The following is a 22,177-nucleotide window of genomic DNA, read 5'->3' on the forward strand; positions in this document are numbered from 1 at the left end:
CACCAGAATGGCAAAAATGGAACAGACAATTCACTGGTGAGATGTGAAGCCACTGGAACTCTCACGCACTGCTGGTGGGAGCATAATTGGTCCCCCACTGTGGAAAATTGTTTGGCAATATCCCCTGAAGCTGAACCCATACCCACCTTAGGACACAATTCCAATCCTAGCTATGTGCCTACAAATGTGTACCTATAGTTACCAAAAAGCATGGATTAGACGTATTAGAACATTCAGATCAGCACTATGCATAATAGCTGGAAACAACCCAAATGTCCATCAGAAGTAGAACAGATCAATAAATTGTAGTATATTCATACCACGGAAAATTATACAGCACTGGGAGTGAGTGAACCCATGCCACTTGCAACAGTGTGGATGAATCTCACCCACATAAGGTTGAGTGAAAGCCAGACACAAAGGTTAACATACAGTAAGAGTCCATTTATATAAAGTCCAACAGCAAGGAGATCGAATCTGCGGGTTTAGAAGTCAGAATAGTGGTTACCCTGAGTGGGGGAGGGGGATAGTGGACTGAAATGGGGGCACAGGAGGGTCTTCTGGGGTGCTGACCGTGTTCTGTTTGTTGACCTGGGTGCCCGCTACAAGGATATGCTCACCGTGAAAACTGATCCCGCTGGTCACCTATGATTTATGCACATCCTACATCTATGTTTAACAAAAAGTTAAAAAACAAAATAGGCAGTCAGTCCTCACTGAAAAGGTTCTTTTCTTGCAGGAGCCAGAGATAAGGAAGAGACCAATAAGAAGGAGCTGTACGAGAGCAACAAGCGTTTCCTGGGCCCCTACAACCCTGTCAGCCCGTGCCAGAACATTCTGCGTGTTATCGCGGTGACCACCTGCTCCCCATCAGCCCTGGGCCTTCCTGGGGCGATGGGAACAAGGGAGGAGGGGCAGCACCAACCTGCCCCAGGGCTTCCTCCTCCCCTTCCATCCTTCCAGGCTCAATCCCCTTTACATTCCTTTGCATGCTTTCCTTGACCACACAGGCCCATCCTGTGGGCTCCCAACCCCTCTGGTCTGTGCCACAGTGCGTGGGCCGTGTCACCAGCTCTGGGGGCAGGGGCCATGTCACCCCTTCTTTTGTAGCTTCTCCTCAAAGTGTTTGACACTCACAGATTAACTGAGTATATGCACCCCTGCTGACCTCTGCATATGTCTGGGGGTGTTAGTGCGTCCATATACGGCTCGCTCTGGGTCTGCCCATGTGTGTCAAGATCTCTATGCCTTTGTTTCAGGAATTTGGAGACTTCCTGGGGCCCCAACAGGTAAAGGACCTGCTGCTAGCAGCCCTGGAAGGGCTGAAAGGTGGCTCAGAGGCTTGGGGCGAGGACTCGGGGGAAATGATGCAGCTGGCCTCGGAGGTCACACTCAGCTCGGTGCTGGAGCGGTACCGACACAGGGCACTGGAGGTGGTAAGGCCCCCTGGGGGCAGGGGCTGGGCTGGGAAACCCCACAGGGCCCACTCATCCCTCAGGCAGAGCAGGGCTGGTGGTGGCTGAGTTCTAGATGCTCCCAACTTGCAGGTGAGAAAGAACTCGCTTATCGGCCCCCAAGACAGCTCAACTATCAAGTGTGGGGTGGGGGAGGGCAGCAAAGACAAGCTGTCTCCCAGGGAAGGGGCGGCTGCTCTGTCTGCCCGTCTCCCCATTTCTCCCCTCTGCGCCCTCCTCTCCTCCCTCTCTTCCCGCACCCTGTCACCGCCTTCCTTCCTCCTCCTGTCTCCCTGCTCCCCCATCACCCCCTTGGCTTCTCCACCTGGCCCTCTGCCTGCTCCTGGCCACCCTGTCTGTACCCCAGATTCCAGAAATCATGCAGGGCATCTATGTGCACCTGAGCCACATTCAGGAGCCACGGGCCCGAGAGGTGGCCCTGCTGCCCGTCTCTCTCCTGGCCAGCTCCTTCATGACCGAGGTCGTCGTGGCCCTGCTCATGTGTCCCCTCCCACTGGACAGGTACCAAGTGAGGGGGGCTTCCAGCCACTACACTTCAGAGGGTTGATATAGCCCTGTTCCCGGGCTGGGAATCCCTTCTTCTACCAGAGGAGCCCCTCGCCCTCCCAGGTGGTCCCTCTTCTATGATCTATGATGCTCATGACAACTGTTAAGTCCTTCCTGAGCACTGCCAGGTGTCTGTGCTGCACATTTATATGTTTTCTCACAAGTGTAACAACCCCATTCTATAGATAAGGAAACTGAGGCTCATGGGAAGTTGCTAGCCCTAGGCACCTACTGAGCAAGCAACAGAATGAGGACCTAAACTCGTATCTGACCAACTCCAAGCCCAGAGCGCTTCAATGATGCCATAAAAGTAGAACTGAGTGTTGGTCCTGATTCTGCCTCCAGACGCTCTGTGGTCTTGGGTAGCCTGCTTGCCCTCTCTGGGCTTGAGATTTCCCCCATATGCAAAAGGAAGAAATAATCCCCCCATTCTCACCCCAAATGGGTGGTCATGACAAGTAATGCAGCCAGTCGTGCTGAGTGCCTGCCCTGTGCTCCATGCTGTCAGCCTTCAGGGACCTCTGGTCTGATGGGCAGAGGGGACTGTGGCCAGATGGTGATGAGCTCATGGGCAGGGGAGACAAATCTGGCTGCTCCAGTCTCCCAGCTCAGGAAACGCTCCCACACCTTTGAATGAAAACAAGGCAGAAGCATGTGATCCACATCTTAAGGTAGTTGGTTGAGAGTGAATGGAAAAGAATTATGCAGAACTGTGCAAGTGTGGTGCGCTTCTAACCAGGAGAGCTGGTGTCATTCATAGAAACCAAGATCAGTGCAGGGGTGACACACTCCCATCTCCCACCTGGAAGAATTTAACCCTTTCTGGCTTCACTGGAAACCAGGGAGTTTTCTTCTTGGAGCCACTAAACATTCAGACTCAGGACTGCCAGGGCCATACCTGACCTCAGTTACTCAGGATATAGGACAGGGCAGAGTCCTTACAGCAGCCTGTGTAGCAGGCCAGACAGAGCTGGGACAAAATTTAAGGAGGCCTCACTCTCAAGTGCCACTCCTGTGCTTGCCTGATTGGAGGACCTCCTTACATGTTGTGCCCTGGATGCCTCACTTTCCTCACCCTAGTATTGGCCCTGGTCCTCCCAGGTGAAAGGTGTAGGTGCTGCCCTGGCTTAAGTGGCTCAGGCTTCAAAGGAACTAGTGTCTCTTACAATAACTGTCTAGACTTTGCTTCCAGGATCCCCACAGGGACAAGCCCAGTCACAAGAGTCACTGCACCCTGAGAAGCTCAACGCCACAGCGTCCCCAATGGTCCTTCTAGTTAATTTATAGTTCCTCCAGCCCAGACGCAATTTACCAATTGGGTCATTTTTACCATAAGCAATGTTGCCTAGCAACATAGTTGACATACTATCTTTATCAGGTTTCCAGGGGAACGGAGCTGGAAAGTTAATGGAAGGTTGAAATCTTAAGCAGAAGGGGGAAAGGGTTTTGTTAACCCTTTAGTGCACTGGCCCTGTCAGCATTTTCACCTCCCCACGACAGGAGTGCCTACAGGCTGGTGCCTGCTGGCCCAGATGCTTTCCCCTGCCTGGTATACTGCCTTCTAAGGGACAGGAGTGGGCCCTCCTTGACATTATGTGACAAATGCAAGATCCAGGCCCCGAAGGGCTCCTTGGCATAGAAGAACAGGCACAGGCTTTGGAGTCATCAGGCCTGGTCACTTCTGGTCCCTGTAGCTCATTAGCCGTGTAGTCTTGGACTGGTGATTTCACCTCTCTGAGCCTTAACTCCACATCTGTAAAATTAGAATAAGAACCCACCTTGAGGGTCAGTGTAAGAATTCAGTGACATTGAGTATCTTGAATATCTTGCTCACGTCTGCTGGCAGACAGCAGATGCTCAATATTTGCTGAAGTAATAAACTGTATGCAAAGCACCTGGTAAAGTAAGTACCTGAGTCATAGGGTTTTCGATAATTGTTAGCCCCCCGCCTCTTAGGGAGTGTTTTCTTGTCCATTCCAGAAATTTTCTGGTACGTCCATGGATGCCATTTCAAAGGCACCTTCCCTTCTCCCTCCCCAAACAATTGGGCGGCAGGGTGTGCCCCACTGCCCTGGTCCCCACTAACCATCCCCACCCTTGACCCCCAGCAATGGAGCAGAGATGTGGAGGCAGCTGATACTGCGCAAGCCCAGCTGTGACGTCCGAGATCTCCTGGATCTGCTCCTGACCAGCCTGAAGGAAAAGCCTGTCACCAAGAGGGGCCGGGCCTCCATCGTGCCCCTAGCGGTGAGGACACCCCACACCGCTCCATCACTGCCCCATCCCATCCTCCTCCCTCCTCCCCTCCCCCTGAGTTCTGCACACCCATCTTCTAGTTCCCTGCTTTCCCAGGAACTAACTGTGTGGCCTTGAGCAAGTCTGTCTCTGGGCTCTTGTTTGTGATCCACTGGACGACAATAGTACTGTTACTTACAGTGACGGCAGCAGCCTGGAATAGTGGACACAGAATGACCTGGGACTCGCAGACCTTAGTCTGAGGGCTGGCTTTGCTCCATTACTGTTTTGTAACCTGAGCAAGTCACTTCACCTCCCTGAGGCTCACTCTCTGCATCTGTAAATGGAAATAATAATATCCACCTCATATAGCAGTTGGGAAAATTAAATGAGGTAACCCGTTCACTCATTTAGCAACATAAAATGTTTAGGTGCTTCTGCTGCCAGTCTCAGAGGTCGGCCCTGGGAACACGGAGGGAAAGGGCTCTGACTGCAGGAAGGTGGCTGGGTGGAGAGACAGATTTCTCTCTGCCTCTGTCACCAACCCCCTGGTCCTAGCCAGCTGGATAATACCCCCACTCATCTCCTTGCTTCCACTCCAGCCCCTCCAATCTGTACCACAGCCAAAATAGTCTTTGAGAAATGCACACCTGCTCTTCTCAACCCTCTCGATGGCTTCCCATTGCCCTTGAGAGTAACACAGTGCTCCCACCTGTGCTACAGGCCCTGTACCCCTCACCGGCCTCTTGCCCTCACCCCTCACAGTGATCCTCTTGCTTGCATGGGTCCAACCTCGTTGTTCCTTGTCAGATCTTCTTCTTTTTTTTTTTAATATTTATTTATTTGGTTGCGCCAGGTCTTATTTGCAGCAGGCGGGCATCTTAGTGTGGCATACATGTGGGATCTAGTTCCCTGACCAGGGATGGAAGCTGGGCCCCCTGCATTGGGAGCGTGGAGTCTTATTCACTGTGCCACCAGGGAAGTTCCCTGTCAGATCTTCTTAAACACTGCTATCTCTGTCACAGGGCCTTTGCACATGCTGTTTCCTCTGCCTAGACTGCTATCCACCAAGTTAACTTCTGCTCAACCCTTAGCTCTTATCACCTCCTCAGGGAAGCCCTCCCTGATTTCTCTGACCAGATCAAATCGGTGCATATTATACTTTGCTTCACATACTTTATCTTGAGAGAGTTTACCCCAGCTGTGATTTAACAATAGTGTGTGTGTGTGTGTGGGGGGGGTCATTTGAGTAATCAGTGAGATACATGAATTCAGTGCCTGAGCCTGATATCCCCAAAGTCCAACATACACCTGGCACACAGTAGACTCAAAAATTTTTTGTTGGATTGATCAATTTATTCAACAGATATTGAGCACCTACTATGTGCCAGGCCTATTCATAAGTTCTGGGGATTCAGCAGAGAGCAAGACAAGCTGGTGGAGGGAAGCAAATAAAGAGGAGCGAGTGGTATTATTCCTTTACAGAGGAAGATACTGATGCTCAGAGACATTCCATGTCTCATGTAAGGTCACACAGCTAGTGAGTGGTGGTGCCAGGACTCAGATCTCCTGCCCCGGAATCCCATGCTTCACCACTGGATCTCTCTGCCTCTCTCCCCCAGCACTGAGTTCAATGACTAGGGCACCAGCACCCATTCCTTCCCTGGTTTGGGCATTCATGCACTACTCCTCTGATCACTGTGTGTTGGTGTATTCTCATGTCACTCAGAGGAGGCAGTGAGGGCAGCCTAGTTTAACGGCCCTCAACGAAGAGGCAACTGGTGTCCCCCTCACCGTCTGTGTGCCTGTGTTATGAACCAGGAAGAGGCAGGGCTCACTACAGCGCATAATCTGAAACCTGGCTTCAAGTCCCAGCTCTGCCCCCAAGAGGCTGGGTGACCTTGGGCAAGTCTTTTCACCCCTCTGAGCTTGTCTCCTCCCCTGCACAGTGGGATGAAGACTCTACCTCACAAATGTGGGAAGAGATCCTTCCACCATGATTCTTCCAGGGGTGTGTCAAAGGCAAAGGGTCGCTGTGATTGTTCTGGGACAGGGCTCACCCAGAGAGCCAGGAGTCGGGGTGTGGTAGTTGGGGGGGAACCTGGGCTTGCCCAAGTTGGGTCAGAGAAGAGCAAAGATCCAGGGCCAGCCTCCTAGAGGAGCAGTCCAGGCCCTGCCAGGAGTGCTGGGACATCTACCAGATCCCGCCCCCCCACCCCCCCAGGCAGCCAGCGGCCTCTGTGAGCTCCTGTCCATCAACAGCTGCATGGGCCGCGTGAGGCGCATCTACCCCCAGCTGCTCCTGGCCCTGCTCATTCAGGTCCATTACCACATCGGCCTCAACCTGCCTGGCCGCGTGGTTTCCCACAAGGACGCCAAGAAAGACGGACAGCCCTCTGGTTTCGTGCCCATACGGTATGTTCCTACTGTCCCTGGCAGGGGGAGGGCCACAAGCAAGGGCCCTTCCGAAAGTCTTTAGGGCAATTGATCAGTAGAAGTTAGCTTTGGGACTAGAAGAGAAAACAGACGCACACTTTTTTTTCTTTTTTAATTTATTATTTATTTTTGGCTGCGTTGGGTCTTTGTTGCTGTGCGCGGGCTTTCTCTAGTTGTGGTCAGCGGGGGCTACTCTTTGTTGCGGTGCGTGGGCTTCTCATTGCAGTGGCTTCTCTTTTTGTGGTGCATGGGCTGTAGGTGCATGGGCTTCAGTAGTCATGGCTTGCGGGCTCTAGAGCGCAGGCTCAGTAGCTGTGGCCCACGGGCTTAGTTGCTCCACAGCATGTGGGATCTTCCTGGACCAGGGCTCGAACCCGTGTCGCCTGCATTGGCAGGCGGATTCTTAACCACTGCACCACCAGGGAAGTCCTCAGATGCATACTTTTATGAGAGAGCCAATCATGTGTTCAACAACTGTTTGTGAGCACCTGCAGGGTATGTCCTCTGCTTAGTGCTGGACGGCAGGGAAGAATCAGCTTCCCCCAAGGAGCTCGCCATTTCGGTTTTCCTCCTCCCTCCCTAGAGATATTATTTGTATTAGATTTGTACCCAAGGCTGAACCATTTGATTTTTATTTATTTATTGGAACAGGTAATATAGGCACATGAGTAAAAATCTCAAAAGGCAAAAAAAAAAAAAAAAAGGCATTAAAAGGGAGTCTCTGTTCCTCTCTTTACCCCAGTCATCTGCCCTAAGAACCAGGTTCTTTCTTGCCCTTCAGAGGGGGTTGATGTAGGGCTAAGCCCATGTGTTTTCATTCTCTACTTTTATACCAATGGTAGTGGACCTTACACAGTTATATATTTTTGCTTTTATTGTATACCATATCTCTGAGATCATTACATATAGAGCTGCCTCATTATTTTTAACAGCCGCATAATATCCCTCTGTGTAGATTCCAATATACCATCATTTACTTAACCAGGATCCTCTCGATTTAGGTGCTTCACAGCATTTTGCAATTAGAAACAGTGCTGCGGTAAGTGAGGCTGTTTATATGTCTTTATACTTACATGTGATTGTATATGTAGGATGAATTCCTGAAAGTAGAATGGGTGCATCTGAAGGTTTCTGTATTTAAATATTATGGTGGAATAGGAATATGTGGTGGAAAAAGTTCTTGACCAGTGAGTGAAGGGAAAATGAAGGACCTCCTAAAGCACCCAGTTTGCCAAATTGCCTCCCACAGAGGACACCGTCGCCAGTAGTATATGACACTATTTATTTCCCCACAGCTTCACCAGCACATTCTCATCTTTGCCAATCTGAAAGTTGAAAAAAATGGTATTTTGCTGTAATTTTAGTTTGTATTTCTCTTATTATGAGTGTGGTTGAGGTTTAAATGCCATTTCTGTTTCCTTTTCTGTCAGCAACCTGTTCTTGTTCTTTGCCTAATTTTACATAGGACTGTTGGGAATTTTTCTTATTAGTTTGTAAGAGCTCTTTATATATTAAGGACATTAACTCTTTGTCATTTGTATTCCAGTTTATCACTTAACCTGCAACAATTTGATGGTTTTTTGCTATTCAGAACTTTAAAATTTTTATGTAGTCCAGTTCCTCAGTCTTTTCCTTTTTGGTTTCTATTGCGTGTTATGCTCAGAAAAGTGCTCTTTGAGGGATAGAGGGCAAGTAGTTGTGTAGCTGGGCTTGAAGTCAGGACACCTTGGGTTTGAGTCCTGGACTATAACAGTGCTTTGCGCTTTGGGTTAAACCAATTTAACCTCCTGGCAACTTGGTTCCTTGCCTATGAAATGGGGTAAGCAGTTCCTACCCTGACAGGTGTGTTGTAAGGACAAGATAGGATCTCATCACAGACGATACCATGTGCTGAGGCTGCGGAGAGAAATTTGTCTGGCAGATGGAACTGATGGTGGGAGAGACTTGGGTGGAGGGAGGTCTGGCCTGTTGGGGCAGGGTGACATGAGGTCTCAGACCCCTTGTCTTGGCAGCTGGGTGGTCAAAGTGGTGAAAATCCTTCTGCTGAAGATGGGCTGCTCATACGAGGCTACCTTTCTGGAGGACCAGGGTGGCTGGGAGCTCATGGGGCAGGCGGAGAACCACCACCGTGGAGTGTCCCTGCTGGCCAGGTGAGGCCGGGGACCCCCAGGGCAGGGGTTGGAGGGAGGGGAGAGACCTCAGGGTCTTTGGAAAGACCTGGGTTTGCATCTCTCTCTGGGCAAGACCCTTCCCTCACTCCATCGTCTCTCCTCTGAGACTGGCAGAGTATCATCTACCTCAGAGGGTAGACAATTCAGATGTGAAAGCACACACTCTACAAACTGTCGTTAGAACAGTACCTGGCATTGCAGAGCACTTAGGTTATTTATAAAGCACCTTTCTCACCACATTATGAATTTAGTTCCCACGCTAATACAGAAATTATGGTCTAGCCGAGCAGTTTATAGTGTGGCCTTGGAGCAGGTCTACCTGCGCCTGAATCCCAGCTTACCACTTCCCAGCTGTGTGACCCAGGGCAAGTTCGTTTCCTTCTCTGTGTCTCAGTTTTCCCACCAGTAGTATGGAAATAATAACAGGGCCCACGTCCAAGATTTAGGGTGAGGATTAAAGTACTTTGAACAGCCCCTGGCATATAGTAAGAGTTCAACACAGGTTAGCTTTTATTATCGTCATGCTGACTGGTGGGGCAGGGATTATTAATGTACATTTTGCAGGGGCGGGTGCCAAGGTTCAGAGAGGGACAGTTATATACCAAAGGTCACACAACCAGGAAGTGGCAAGGCTTGGAAATTACCTGCTGACCCAGATCAGGGCTTTTCCCCACAACCACACACAGCCTCCCATGGGGTCAGGAGAAGGGTGGCACCTTGATTTCACTAATGTGGCTCCTGCAGGAAGAGTCTGCTTCTTAGCCCTGCACGCTGAGTGTCCAGGATGGTGCTCTCCCCAGGGGTCTCAGGATACAGCCGCATTTATTGAGCACTTGCTATGCTCTAGGCACCATGCAAAGAGCCGTACATTCATGGACTATTCCATTTAACCCTCACCATGACCGATGAAATAGCACTATTATTTTCCCAGTGTTACCCATGAGGAACCCGAGACCCAGAGAAGTTAAGTGACTTGCCCAAAGTCACACAGCTAGTGGTAGGGCCAGAATTTGAACCCAGGCTGTCTTATTCCAGACTCTATTCTTGGCTGACACACTTTCCTGGATTCATTGATTAATGAAGCATAGTGCAGACTTGAGGGTGCATCGGAATCATCTACGGGGCTCATTAAAACACTGATTGCTGGGCCCCACCTCTAAAGTTTCTGATTCAGTTAGCCTGGGATGGGAGCCTGAGGATGTGCATTTCTAACAAGTTCCCAGGCGATGCTGATACTGCTGGTTCAGGGGCCGCACTTTGAAAACCACTGGCTTAGTAGAATGAATGAGGCAGCTGGAGTGGGGAGCCCTGGATTGGGGCTCCAGCTCTGCCATTTTCCAGCTCTATGACCTTGGGCACTTCACACTCAAAGCCTCTGTTTCCTCATCTATGAAATAGGTTAACAACAGTAACCTACCTCAAAGGGTAATGGTGAGGATCAAATGCAATAACTACTTGAAAGCGTCTGGCTGCTGCCTGGTGCCTAGTGAGTGGGTCCTCACACCCTTTCCTTCCTGTCTCTTCCTGCTGGAGTGGTCCTGTGCACTCAGGGGTCTTAAGCCTGTCTTTCTTACTGATTTGCTCTGTGCTCTCAGGCAAGTCACTTTCCCACTCTGGGCCTCAGTTTTCCCATCTGTAAAATGAAGCAGTTAGACCAAATGGTCTCTGAGATCCTGTCCAGGTGGGAAACCCTGGGGATGCAGGAACCCAGGTGACTTGGGCTTGCCCAGAGTTTTGAGTGTTGGGGCTAGGCCCCCACCCAGCACATCCCCCCAGGGCTGGAGAGCCTAAGGGCACTGTTCCCCCACCCCCAGGGCCATGGTGCACTACTCCTGCCAGGAGCTCTGCCGCATCCTCTATCTGCTCATCCCGCTCCTGGAGCGAGGCGACGAGAAGCACAAGATCACCGCCACTGCCTTCTTTGTGGAGGTACAGACTGGGCACTGGGCGTGGGGCAGGGGTCCCCCCGGGCCTTCCCCTGAGCACAGGCCTCAGTTCCCATTGCTGGTCATTTCTCCTGTGCAATAAGTACTTAACACTTTAGAGTCTTTCCTGAACATGATTTCTTTTGAGTACAAAGGCTTCGTAGCCCTCTCTCCCTCCTCCCTCCCATCTCTCCTCTTCTTTCTACCCCCTCCACCCCATTCCATTCTTCCCAGACTCTGCCTTGCCCCAGGCAACCACCAACCTTTGCTGGGCACCTCTGTGTGCCAGGTACCAGATTGGAGACACAAATATGAATTTGACTCTGCCTTGCTCTCAAGGAGTTCTTGGTATGGGAGGGGAGACAGAGCACATCCCAATTATAACACAGGGTACTATAGAGTGACTTGTGCTATGATGGGTGCAATTCAGGCTGTGGTGGGAGAACAAAAGTCTTGGATGTTGGGTGGGGGAACATCAGGGAGGCCTTCCTGGAGGAAGTGACAACTAAGCTGAGTGAGTGTATGGGGGTACTGGAGTGGGTACTGGGGAGAGATTAGTCAGGAGAAGGTTGGTAGGGTTGACCCCAGAAGGGAAGACTTGCCAATAACAATAGCCAACATTTATTGAGCACTTACTATCTTCTAGGCATATTCTAAGAGCTTTACACATATCGATCCATTTAATCCTCACAATAATCCTATGATGCATATACTATTCCATCCCCTAGTTTAGAGGAGGAAACCAAGGCACAGATTTAAGTAACTTTCCCAAGGCCACACATCTCATAAGTGGCTGATCCAAGATTCAAAGCCAGACACCTGGGCTCTAAAGTACACTCTCTCTTTCATTTTGTGTGTGTGCTTGTGGTTGTGTATGTGGTAAAAAATATATATTTCATGAAAGTTACCATTTTAACCATTTTTAAGTGTACAGCTCAGTGGCATTAAGTGCATTCACACTTTTGTGCAACCATCACCACCATCCATCTTCAGAAGTTTTTCATCTTCCTTACCAAACTGAAGTTCTGTATCCATTAAACACTAACTCTACCTCCCTCGTTTCCTCAGCCCCTGTAACCACCATTCTACTTTCTGTCTCTATGAATTTGCCTATTCTAGGTTTCATGTAAGTGGATTCATCAATATTTGTCCTTTCCTGTCTTGCTTATTTCACTTAATATAATGTCTTCAAGGCTCATCCATGTTGTAACGCAGGTCAGAATTTCATTCTTTGTTAAGTCTGAATAATATTCCGTTGTATGTACATACCACATGTTGTTTCTCCATTCATTGGTCGACGGACATTCGGAAAACCCACTCTCTTAACCGCCATCCCATCTTCCTCTTGTGACCTGCTGGCTGCCACACAGGGGGTCTGGGCTATCACCAGGGTCTGTACAGTGGGGCTCAGAGGCTCACTGTCTGCTCAGACAGTGGAAGGTTAAGGAAGGCTTCCTGGAAGAGGTGCCATTTGAGCTGGGCCTTGAGTAAAGATTGCCAGGTGGACAAAGGGCAGCATGGCAATCCTGGCACTTCTTGCACCTTTCTGCCTCTCCAGTGGACCGTGAGTTTTGGGAGTAGGGACTACATTGTGTTTATGTTGCATCCCTAGACCCAGCCCCAAGAGGGCCCCCAAGAAGTGGGGATAGGATGGATGAGTGAGCACCCAAGTGAACACTTTGCCTGGCTCTGCAGGCACCAGCAGAATATGTCACCTCCAAGAGGACAAGCGTGTGTCTTGGAGCCAGGAGTCGGGGTTACAGCCTCAGCTCTGCTGGGGTCTACTTCTAATTTCCCCCATGACCCTGGTGAGGAAAGGGAAAGTGCCATTTCTTGAGGGGCTGCCACATGCCGAACACCACGCTGACCTCTTTAATCTGCTACCCCACTCATCAGCACAGCAGCCCTGAAAACCAGGAATTGTGAAGCTCATGTGTCGGCGAGGTAAGAGGCAGTTTTCAAGGTCACACAGCTCAAGTTGTCCAGAGAGATTCAGACCAGGTCTGCCCGCCTGGCTCCTCTATCCTGGTCAGCCTCGTGGGAGAGGCGGTCCTCTCTCTGTATGTTAGTGGCTGCCACAGGGGCTCTTGGGGGAGGGTGGTGGAGGTTGGACCTCCCGTGTCCACAAGGTCAGGGACAGTAGGCTTAACCTTTCCCAGCATTCCCCTGGAGCCCTGAGCAGTGGCCCTCCCTCCCTGGGGCAGGGGTCCTCACCCAGCTTCAGTCCTTCTCCCGCTCCCCAGAAGAGGTGGCCCACTCCTGGCCAGAGCCAGGCCCACCATGTTCAAAGCTGGTGCTTTGATGTCGCTCAGATGTCCCTCCCCGGCTCCCCCAGCCCCCCATGCTGTGACTGTGTGTGTGCTTGCTTCTTCCAATGGCGGGTGAAGTCCTCAAGGGAGCTGTGTGACCTTCGGCAAGTTGCTGAACCTGTCTGTGCCTTGCTTTCTTATAATATGGGGATAATGAATTGCCCATCTCATAGGGTTTTTTTTTTTAAGCAAAAATTTTAAATCTTTTATTGTTTCACTCTTACTTTGAAATAATTTTGGATGTAACAGAGGAGCTGGAAAAATAATAAGAAAGTTCCTGTATATCCCACACCCAGCTACCCCTGACGATAACAACTTACATAAAAATAGTACAATAATCGAAACTAAGACATGGGTACAATACTATAAACTACAGACTGCTCAGATTTCAGAGTTTTCCACTGATGTCCTTTCTCTGTTCCAGGATCCATTCCGGATCCCACCTTGCACATTAGTTGACTTAATGGGACCTCCTTCATCTCCTCTAATCTTGTCTGTCATGGCCTTGGCACATTGACAGACTAACTCTAGGTATTTTGTAGAATGTCCTTCCATTTGGCTTTGTCTCATGTGTTCCCATGATTAGACTGAGGTTATGCATTTAGGAGAAGAACCTGTATAGGTGATGTGACCTCTCAGGGCATCATGTCAGGGGGCCCATGACCTCTATTTTAACTTCTTATTATTGATGATGTTAACTTTCATCAGTTGGTGAAAGTGGTTCGGACTGTGAGGGTAACACGTATCCTTTTGTAGTTAAGAAATATACATGGAGAGATACTTTGAAACTAGGCAACTTAAACTTTTACCCCCTAAGTTTAGCATTCATCAATGGATCCTGCATGGAGCCATTATTCCTGTGGTTTTCTAATGGTGATTTTTCTATTTCCTTCATTCAGCCTACAATTATTAGTTGGAATTCTTCTGTAAGAGTTGTTCCTTCTACTTTCACGTATTTATTTGGTCATTTTTTTATAGCAATACAGACTTGTGGATATTTACTTGATTCTTTGGTTTATAATCCATTACTATCCTTATTTTTTTTTAACATCTTTATTGGAGTATAATTGCTTTGCAATGTTGTGTTAGTTTCTGCTATATAACAAAGTGAATCAGCTATACATACATGTATATCCCCATATCCCCTCCTTTTTGCACCTCCCTCTCACCCTCCCTATCCCACCCCTCTAGGTGGTCACACAGCACCGAGCTGATCTCCCTGTGCCATGCGGCTGCTTCCCACTAGCTCTCTATTTTACATTTGGTAGTGTATATATGTCCATGCCACTCTCTCACCTCGTCCCAGCTTCTCCATAGTGGCTGTATCAATTTACATTCCCACCAACAGTGCAAGAGGGTTCCCTTTTCTCCACACCCTCTCCAGCATTTGTTGTTTGTAGATTTTCTGATGATGGCCATTCTAACCTCTCATAGGGTTTTGATGAGGATTAGGCGAGTTCACATAAAGCACTTAGAACAGTGCCAGCACACTGGTGCAGAGCAGCAGTGTTGTATGGATGGGTGGAGGGAGGGTGGTAGGTGGAGCCCCACTTTTCCTGCCTCCCCCACTCCCCACCCCATCAACTGTCCTGCCTGCTCTCTCCAGCTCTTTCTTCTCATCACAGACATAGGGTCTCAATAGTCACAGTAGATGGAGGACAAGGGAGCAGATGGGAGAATTGCTTATGAGGATGACTAGGCAGGAACTGAAGACCGGTTGGGTGCTGGAGGTGGGGGGCAAGGGAGAGGAAGGAGATGAGAGTGATGCCTGGTTTGGGGCTGGGACAATGGGGGTCTGGTGGTGCTAATCCCGCAATGGGGGGCACTGGAGGAGGGCAGTTCTTTTGTGGTGTGCAGGCTCCAGGGCACATGGGCTCTGTAGTTTGTGGCACACGGGCTCTCTAGTTGAGGTGTGCAAGCTCAGTAGTTGTGGCGCATGGGCTTAATTGCCCCACGGCATGTGGGATCTTAGTTCCCTGACCAGGGATCAAACCCACATCCCCTGCATTGTAAGGCGGATTCTTTGCCACTGGACCACCAGGGAAGTCCCGGAGGGCAATTCTAAGGAGGAAAGGAATCATTTCTTGTTGGATGTGAACTCAGGCAACAAGTGTTCCCTGAGCACACACTTCACCCCAGAGCTTGTATCAGGTAACAGGCACCCAAGGAGAAAGGCTCAGTTTGTGTCCTCAAGGAAGCCACCAGTGGGATAGGATACGGGAGGCAGATGCATAAGCACATGGGGGCACTAAGGTTTCCATGTTCAGGGCTCCCAGGGGCCCAGAGAAGGGGGCAGTCAGCCTAGGTGAGGCCTGGGGACACTGTCAAACATGGCTTTATGGGGACTGAGTTTTGGATGGAGCTGTGCACGGTGAGCTGGGGCTAGAGTGGAGATGAGAGCCCCGGCAGAAGGGCATCCTGCCCGCACAGAGGGGACAAAACAGCCTGGGTCGTTCCGTGAATGATGGGCAGCTTGGTTAGAAGCTGGCTGGTGGTAAGAGTGTGGGCTAGAGGGTAGGCAGGTTTGAATGAGGCCCCAGAGGCAAACAGGGCCTGAGGTACCCCTTGGGCCAGGGAGTAATTACCCTTACTTCCTCAGCTCCTCCAGATGGAGGAGGTGCGACGGATCCCTGAGGAATACTCTCTGGGGCGGATGGCAGAAGGTCTGAGCCACCGGGACCCCATCATGAAGGTGCTGTCCATCCGAGGCCTGGTCATCCTGGCCCGAAGGACTGAGAAGGTGAGTGGAGGGTAGGGGAGAGCCCACCCAGCCAGGCCCCTGACAGGAGGAAGGATGGAGCTTGACCATCCTTGACTCTCCAATGCTGGTGGCTGGAATCAGAGCTCATGTCTGTCTCTGCCTCAGTTATCCCATCTGTAAAATGGGTATCACTTAATAATTCCCTCTATACTTTATTCTTTAGAAAATAGTTTCTAAATTCAGATTTTTCACAATGATCCTAAAGGCAGTGTGTATAGGAGGGGCTAGGGATGGCAGTAATTATTCCTATTTTACAGATTAGGAAACTTGAGTCCCAGATTGTTGATATATCATTCGCGTTTTTAAAAGTGCTGTGTTTTTCTCTACCAGGCACTGTTGTTGCAGCTTAGGATTTAGAGGGACAAAGGGACAGGATATAGACTCAGAAAGCTAACTAACAACGCATGGTATCATCTATATAGTGCCAAGAAGGGGGGAGACAACAAAGGGCCTCAGGTATCCAGGCTAGGAAGGAGTCAGTGAAGCCAAAGAGGGCTTTGGGGACAACAGGAGCTTGAGTGAGGGCATGCCAGGCAGGTGGGACAACATAAGCAAAGGCCTGGAGGTGGGACTTGCTTGACCAAGTTCATCTCAGTGAATCAGAGGCTGGGTCTCCCACCTGTAAGCACAGATAGGAGCCCCCATCCCAAATGCTCCTTCTCCACAGACCACCAAGGTGCAGGCCCTCCTGCCCTCCATGGTGAAGGGTCTGAAGAGTGTGGATGGGCTGCTGGTGGTGGAGGCGGTCAACAACATCAAGATCATCTTCAAGGGGCAGGACCGGAAGCTGATGGACAGCTCGGTCTACGTGGAGATGCTGCAGATCCTGCTGCCACACTTCAGTGATGTAAGGAATCCCATGGGGGTGGGAGGACGGGGTGGGGTGGCACCCGGAGGGCAGTTCTTTACTGCTCTGGGAGTTGCAGTAGCTCCCACAGCCTGTTGGGACCTGGGCAAGGCTGAGTCAGCCCAGGGGAAGGGGCACTAGTCCCAACTGGTCCTTGTCTCTTTGTAATTGGTTTGCACAGAGAACGTTCCTTTTCTAATTAGTTCTCACAGAGGGAGGTCTTTTTGTGTCATCAAGTTTCCCCAGAGACTTGCCTCACTGTGACTGGTCCACCTAGAGAGGTCACTGGTTTTTGACTGGTCTCAGCAGAGGGGGGCATTTTCCCACTTGGCACGAAGGCACATTTTAGGCTAGTGGGGGCCCTGGCTGGGAAGAGCGGGCAGAGCTCCAGACCTAGGCTTTGCTGAGGGAGACGCCAGCCCCAGATCGGCCCACCAGGTGGCCTTCACTGTTTTCTGTCTCTGTGTGACTTGCACTTGGCGGGGCCCTCAGAATGAGTGGAAGGAAGGCCATGTGCCTCCATGTGGGGCACAGAGGCCCAGGCAGCCTCCTGGAAGACGGAGCATGCCTGAGCCTCTGGATCTGCCCCAGTCACGAGAGGATGTGCGCTCCTCCTGCATCAACCTGTACGGCAAGGTGGTCCGGAAGCTGCGGTGGCCCCGCACCCCGGCCATAGAGGAGCAGCTGATCAGCACCTTGGTGCCCCTGCTGCTGACCATGCAAGAGGGCAATGCCAAGGTGAGCCAGGTGAGTGCGCACGGCCCTGAGCCCTGAGGGTGCACCCCTCTTTACAGAACCCAACCTAGAATCACAGATGATCCATCACCGGACAGTTTATTTATGTCTGGCCAAGTCTGTTTACCAAAGGTACCCATGTCAGTATTTCTCTTCAAAACAGCCAACTTCATTTGTATGTTTCAAATAGGAATTGCTTTTCCAAAATCCAGTTTCATACAGTTTTTTTTTTTTTTTGAAACACGTTCTGGCTATCCTGGAATTCCACAGCTCTGGTGTTCTCTTCCTGTTGGCCCTCAGAAATGTGTGAAGACCCTGTTCCACTGTTCTTGCTTCATGGCTTGGGAATTGCCAAAAAGAGCTTACAGTTGGAAGCCCTGGGAAAACCAGCAGCAGAAGGTGGCCAAAATTTGCAAGTACCTTGTGAGTGCTTCCAAGACTACAGTGGGTCCTTATGAGTATGCTGGAGGTGGCAGGTTCTTTCCTTGCCTCTTTCTTCTTTTTACATGAGCATCCTTACTGACAATTCCATTACCACCTACAAGTCGTTGGCTCCTGGAAGTTCATCTTTGTCTCTGACTCCTCTCTCCACTTCTGGTGTTCCCTCTCCATGGCTTACCGGACATCTCCCCCGATGAACCACACTCACCTTAAGCTCAGCATGTCTCTTCTGAACTTATGCCCATCCCATGTCAGTTCTGCTCTGTCCCTCTAGATCCCCAAAAGCTGAAACCTAAAGCTCTCTGAGGCTTATTCCTCTCCCTCACCTTCACCTTTGATCAATCTTAAATATCCTTAATACCTCTGAATCTGTCTTTCCCTCCCCCTCCCCACTATCATTACCCTTAGTTCAGGTCATGTTTGTTTCTCAGCAGGGCCATTGGTCCAGCCATCCAGTGGGTCCCCAAGCCTTGAATCTCATCCCCTCCAGTCCATTCCCCATTCAGGCCACCAAAATGGTTTGGTTAAAACACAGTCTGTCTATATTATATCCCTGCTTGAAGGGCTCCATTGGCTCCCTTTTCTACAACAGTAATTCCCAGTGTGTATTCTTCGCAACACCAGTCCTACAAGATATGCCCCACAGGGGAGAAAAGAAGTTCCAAGACAAATAAGTTTGGGAAATACTGCATCATCATTTTCCTCTTGGAGATCTGCAGTGCCATTGGTACATTAAAGCTCTGAGATGTTCTGTGCTGAGGAAATGTTTCATGGTTAATTCATGGTTTCCCAAAGTTATTTAACCACAGAACTCCCTTTCGAGATAACACCTGAGAACATCCTGCAGTAGGAGAGAGCCATATATACAGTGAAATGCTGCACTGCAAGATGCAGCCTGGTTCCTCCACATACAATTTGGGAAGCTTTGCCATCTAGTCCCATCTACCTTCCCTGTTGTTATGGGCCGCGTTCCGCAGGATGCAGACTCTGAGGCAGAGATTGGCATGCAGGAGGTTTATTAGGGAGCACCCTTGGGATCAGTCCCCGTGGAAGGAAGGGCAGAGAGCGGGAGTGGCGGAGGGAGGAGTCAAGCTGCAGTGTAGTTTCAGGGGAAGTCTCAGCCAACACTGAGATTCCTCACATTGGAACTAGGGGTCAGGTTTCCACATAGACCCAGCCATCTGTCAGTTTCCGGTTCTGTCCCTTGAAGAAAGTCTTGAGGTTGTGGATTGCCTTGTCATTGGATGCCAGCCAGCCTGGGAAGGGTCATGACTTTGGGCCAGCAGTTCTCTTCCACCAAAGCAATCTGTACCTGGGGGAATAAATCCTTTACACCCTAAGGGAGATCTGGCTGGGGCCTACAGCATCCCCATTCTCCCACCAACCTAACAAAAATATACAAAGTAACAGATTGTTACTTTGCAACAATAATCGTTATCAACAATGCTCAAAACCTCTGCAATCCAGTGCCTAATATTTTACCTCATTTTACAGAGGGAAAAAGGCCTGGAGGAAGTGTTTGACCAGGGTTGTTAATTCAAATACTTACCATGATCTGTGACTGTGCAGATAATGATTATAAGTGACGAGGAGGTGGTAGGGCTGTGACAACCTGGCGCACCCAGGCTCTGGTTTTGTGTTTTTTTTTTTTAAGCATTGGTTTTATTTTATTTTTTTCCTTTTTAAAAAAATATTTATTTATTTATTTATTTATTTAGACTGTGCCAGGTCTTAGTTGCAGCACACGAAGTGTTAGTTGCGGCATGTGAAATCTTCATTGTGGTATGCAGGATCTTTTAGTTGTGGCATGCGGGCTCATAGTTGCGGTATGCGGGCTTCTTAGTTGCGGCATGCGAACTCTTAGTTGCGGCATGCAAACTCTTAGTTGCGGCATGCATGAGGGATCTAGTTGCCCAACCAGGGATTGAACCCGGGCACCCTGCATTGGGAGCGCAGAGCCTTACCCACTGGGCCACCAGGGAAGTCCCCCCAGGCTCTGTTGAAAGCATGAGTGGAGAGCTCCAGCTCAGCATGCAGCCCACTCTCACCAGGGCCTCCAGTTTCACAAGAAAATCTAGATTTTTATAAGACATTAATTAACAAGCAATTTAGCTTATTTAAAACACTGTGCTGGCCCCTGCCCTGCCAGCCACTTGTGGCCTGTGGGCTGCCAGCTTGTGACCTCTGCATTAAGCCCTTCCGGATTCTCAGTCTCTTCTTTGTTCTCCAGGCATCAGCAGCTCTGCTCATATGAAGGTCAACCTCTAGCCTTAGCTTTAAGAAGGGGTCGGTAACCTAGTCATTCATTCATTCATTCATCCAACACTTTCTGGGCACCTGTGCCATGCCAAGCTCTGTCCAGGGTACTGAGGACTCTGAGCTGAGTGAGATGGCCCGTTCTTTTGGGGGAACACCAGATTCAGTGGGGGAGATAGGTATAAATAATTATAGTCCAATGTCATAGGTGCCATGACAAAGGCTGTGCAACATGCTATGGAAACATCAAGAGTGGTGGGATCAGCTTTGCCTAAGGGTTGTGGAAAGCTTTGGGGAGGAGATGGTTTCTGAGCTGAGCGTCAAAGAATGAGAGGGAATTCATCAGGAAGGAAAGAGGGAAAGGCACTCCAGTCAGGGGCAATGGCTTGTACCAGGTACAGATCTGGGGAGAGCTGGGCCATGACCTGGGACCAGAGCATGGTGTGCATGGAGGTGGTGATGGAAGTTGAGACTGAGAAATAACATGATCATGAACACTTTGCCCACCAGGACCAGGAGTTTACTCCCTGACATGCAGATTGTCAACAGGAGAGTGATCAGATCAGACTTCTCTTCATCTCCCTCAACAGTCTCTTGGCAGATTGCCTGCCCCCTAGTTTCTACTTGATCATACCCAACCTGAACACCACTGTCAGACTATTTTGCCCAAAACATTGCTGTGTCATTGCCCTATTAAGAATGAATGCTGGCTTCGTATTTTCTAATGCATAAGGAAGCCCTATTCCTATCTGGATTTTAAGGACTTTTAAGACCCTCCTAAGTCTCTAGTTTATTCCCCACTGCTCTGTAACTTGAATCCTTTACCTTGGACAAACCTGTCTCCTTAGTCATGTCCCTCGCATGCCATGTCCATTCTCAGCTCTGGCTGGACTTGCATTTTATTTTATTTTTTAAAATAAATTTATTTATTTATTTATTATTTAGTTTTTGGCTGTGTTGGGTCTTCATTGCTCCGTGTGGGCTTTCTCTAGTTGCGGAGAGCAGGGGCTACTCTTCGTTGCAGTGTGCGGGCTTCTCTTTGTGGTGGCTTCTCTTGTTGCGGAGCACAGGCTCTAGGCACACGGGCTTTAGTAGTTGTGGCACGTGGGCTCAGTAGTTGTGGCTCGAGGGCTCTAGAGCACAGGCTCAGTAGTTGTGGCGCACGGGCTTAGTTGCTCTGCGGCATGTGGGATCTTCCCAGACCAGGGCTTGAACCCATGTCCCCTGCATTGGCAGGTGGATTCTTAACCACTGTGCCATCAGGGAAGTCCCTGGACTTGCATTTTAGAACTTACCTTCCGGCTGTAGCAGGTGGGTGGATTGGAAGAAGAGACGCCCAAGGCAGGAGGACCATTGAAGTGACTGTTGCAATCAGCTAAGAGAACATGAGGCCTGGCCTCTGGAAGAGTCCAGAATGGGTAGCAGAGATGTTTAGGAGGCAAGGAGCCAGGACCTGACTGCCTGACGTGGTCCCCGTTCCTAGCTTTGGGAGGGGTGGATGGGTAGTCCCTCAGAGGGCCCAGCACTCTCAGGTTTCTCTTTGTCCCAGGTGGACACCCATCGAGACAGTGCCTTCACGTTCCTCAGCCAGAGCCTGGAGTACACCAAGAGTTCCAGAGCCTCCCTCCGGAAGTCCTCGGTCATGTTCATAGGTAACTCGCCCTAGCAGAACTAGTCCTACTGCTTCCTCCCCTTGGAAGGAAGCTGCGGCCCTTCTGGCACTGGGTGGATGCCTCCCCTTGGGTGCAAGGCTTGGCCAGCAGACGGCCTTGGTATAAATTAGAAAGGTCTCCCCTCCTCTGAGATCACTGCTTGGGAAGTGAGCCAAGGTCACAACCTTGGCATCTGTACGCAGAAGTGCTGCTTCCCCCCTGAGTACAGTGGGGTCCAGGCCCAGCAGGAGCTTGCTGTTGACCTTGGCAGGAGGAGCCAAGCTGCACAGTGGAGAAGTGAACTAGGATCTCAGCTCCATGATCCCCTTTCTGTGTGACCCCAAATGAGTCATTTACTCTCACTGAGCCTCCTCTGTAAGATCTGTAA

At 50.1% G+C, this 22,177-nt stretch overlaps 1 protein-coding gene across 3 annotated transcripts in view; it reads left to right on the top strand.

Moving 5' to 3' along the window:
- The window catches only part of MROH7 (maestro heat like repeat family member 7), a 54,084-nt gene extending 31,907 nt beyond the window's left edge, over positions 1–22,177 (top strand). Inside the window, exons 11-23 of one of the 3 annotated variants that reach the window (XM_057535478.1) lie at positions 740–852; positions 1,260–1,436; positions 1,822–1,976; positions 4,130–4,268; positions 6,481–6,671; positions 7,705–7,731; positions 8,705–8,842; positions 10,678–10,792; positions 15,697–15,837; positions 16,526–16,705; positions 17,297–17,452; positions 17,741–17,863; positions 21,687–22,177. In XM_057535478.1, coding sequence (XP_057391461.1) covers positions 740–852; positions 1,260–1,436; positions 1,822–1,976; positions 4,130–4,268; positions 6,481–6,671; positions 7,705–7,731; positions 8,705–8,842; positions 10,678–10,792; positions 15,697–15,837; positions 16,526–16,705; positions 17,297–17,452; positions 17,741–17,863; positions 21,687–21,803 — 1,772 coding nt within the window. In that variant the 3' untranslated portion in view covers positions 21,804–22,177. Of the gene's footprint in view, positions 1–739; positions 853–1,259; positions 1,437–1,821; positions 1,977–4,129; positions 4,269–6,480; positions 6,672–7,704; positions 7,732–8,704; positions 8,843–10,677; positions 10,793–15,696; positions 15,838–16,525; positions 16,706–17,197; positions 17,453–17,710; positions 17,864–21,686 lie in introns of all 3 variants that reach the window. The other 2 variants (XM_057535473.1, XM_057535486.1) reach the window with 2 other exon arrangements.

The sequence above is a fragment of the Balaenoptera acutorostrata genome, chromosome 1 (genome assembly GCF_949987535.1).
Source record: "Balaenoptera acutorostrata chromosome 1, mBalAcu1.1, whole genome shotgun sequence".
Classification (NCBI taxonomy): Eukaryota; Metazoa; Chordata; class Mammalia; order Artiodactyla; family Balaenopteridae; genus Balaenoptera; species Balaenoptera acutorostrata.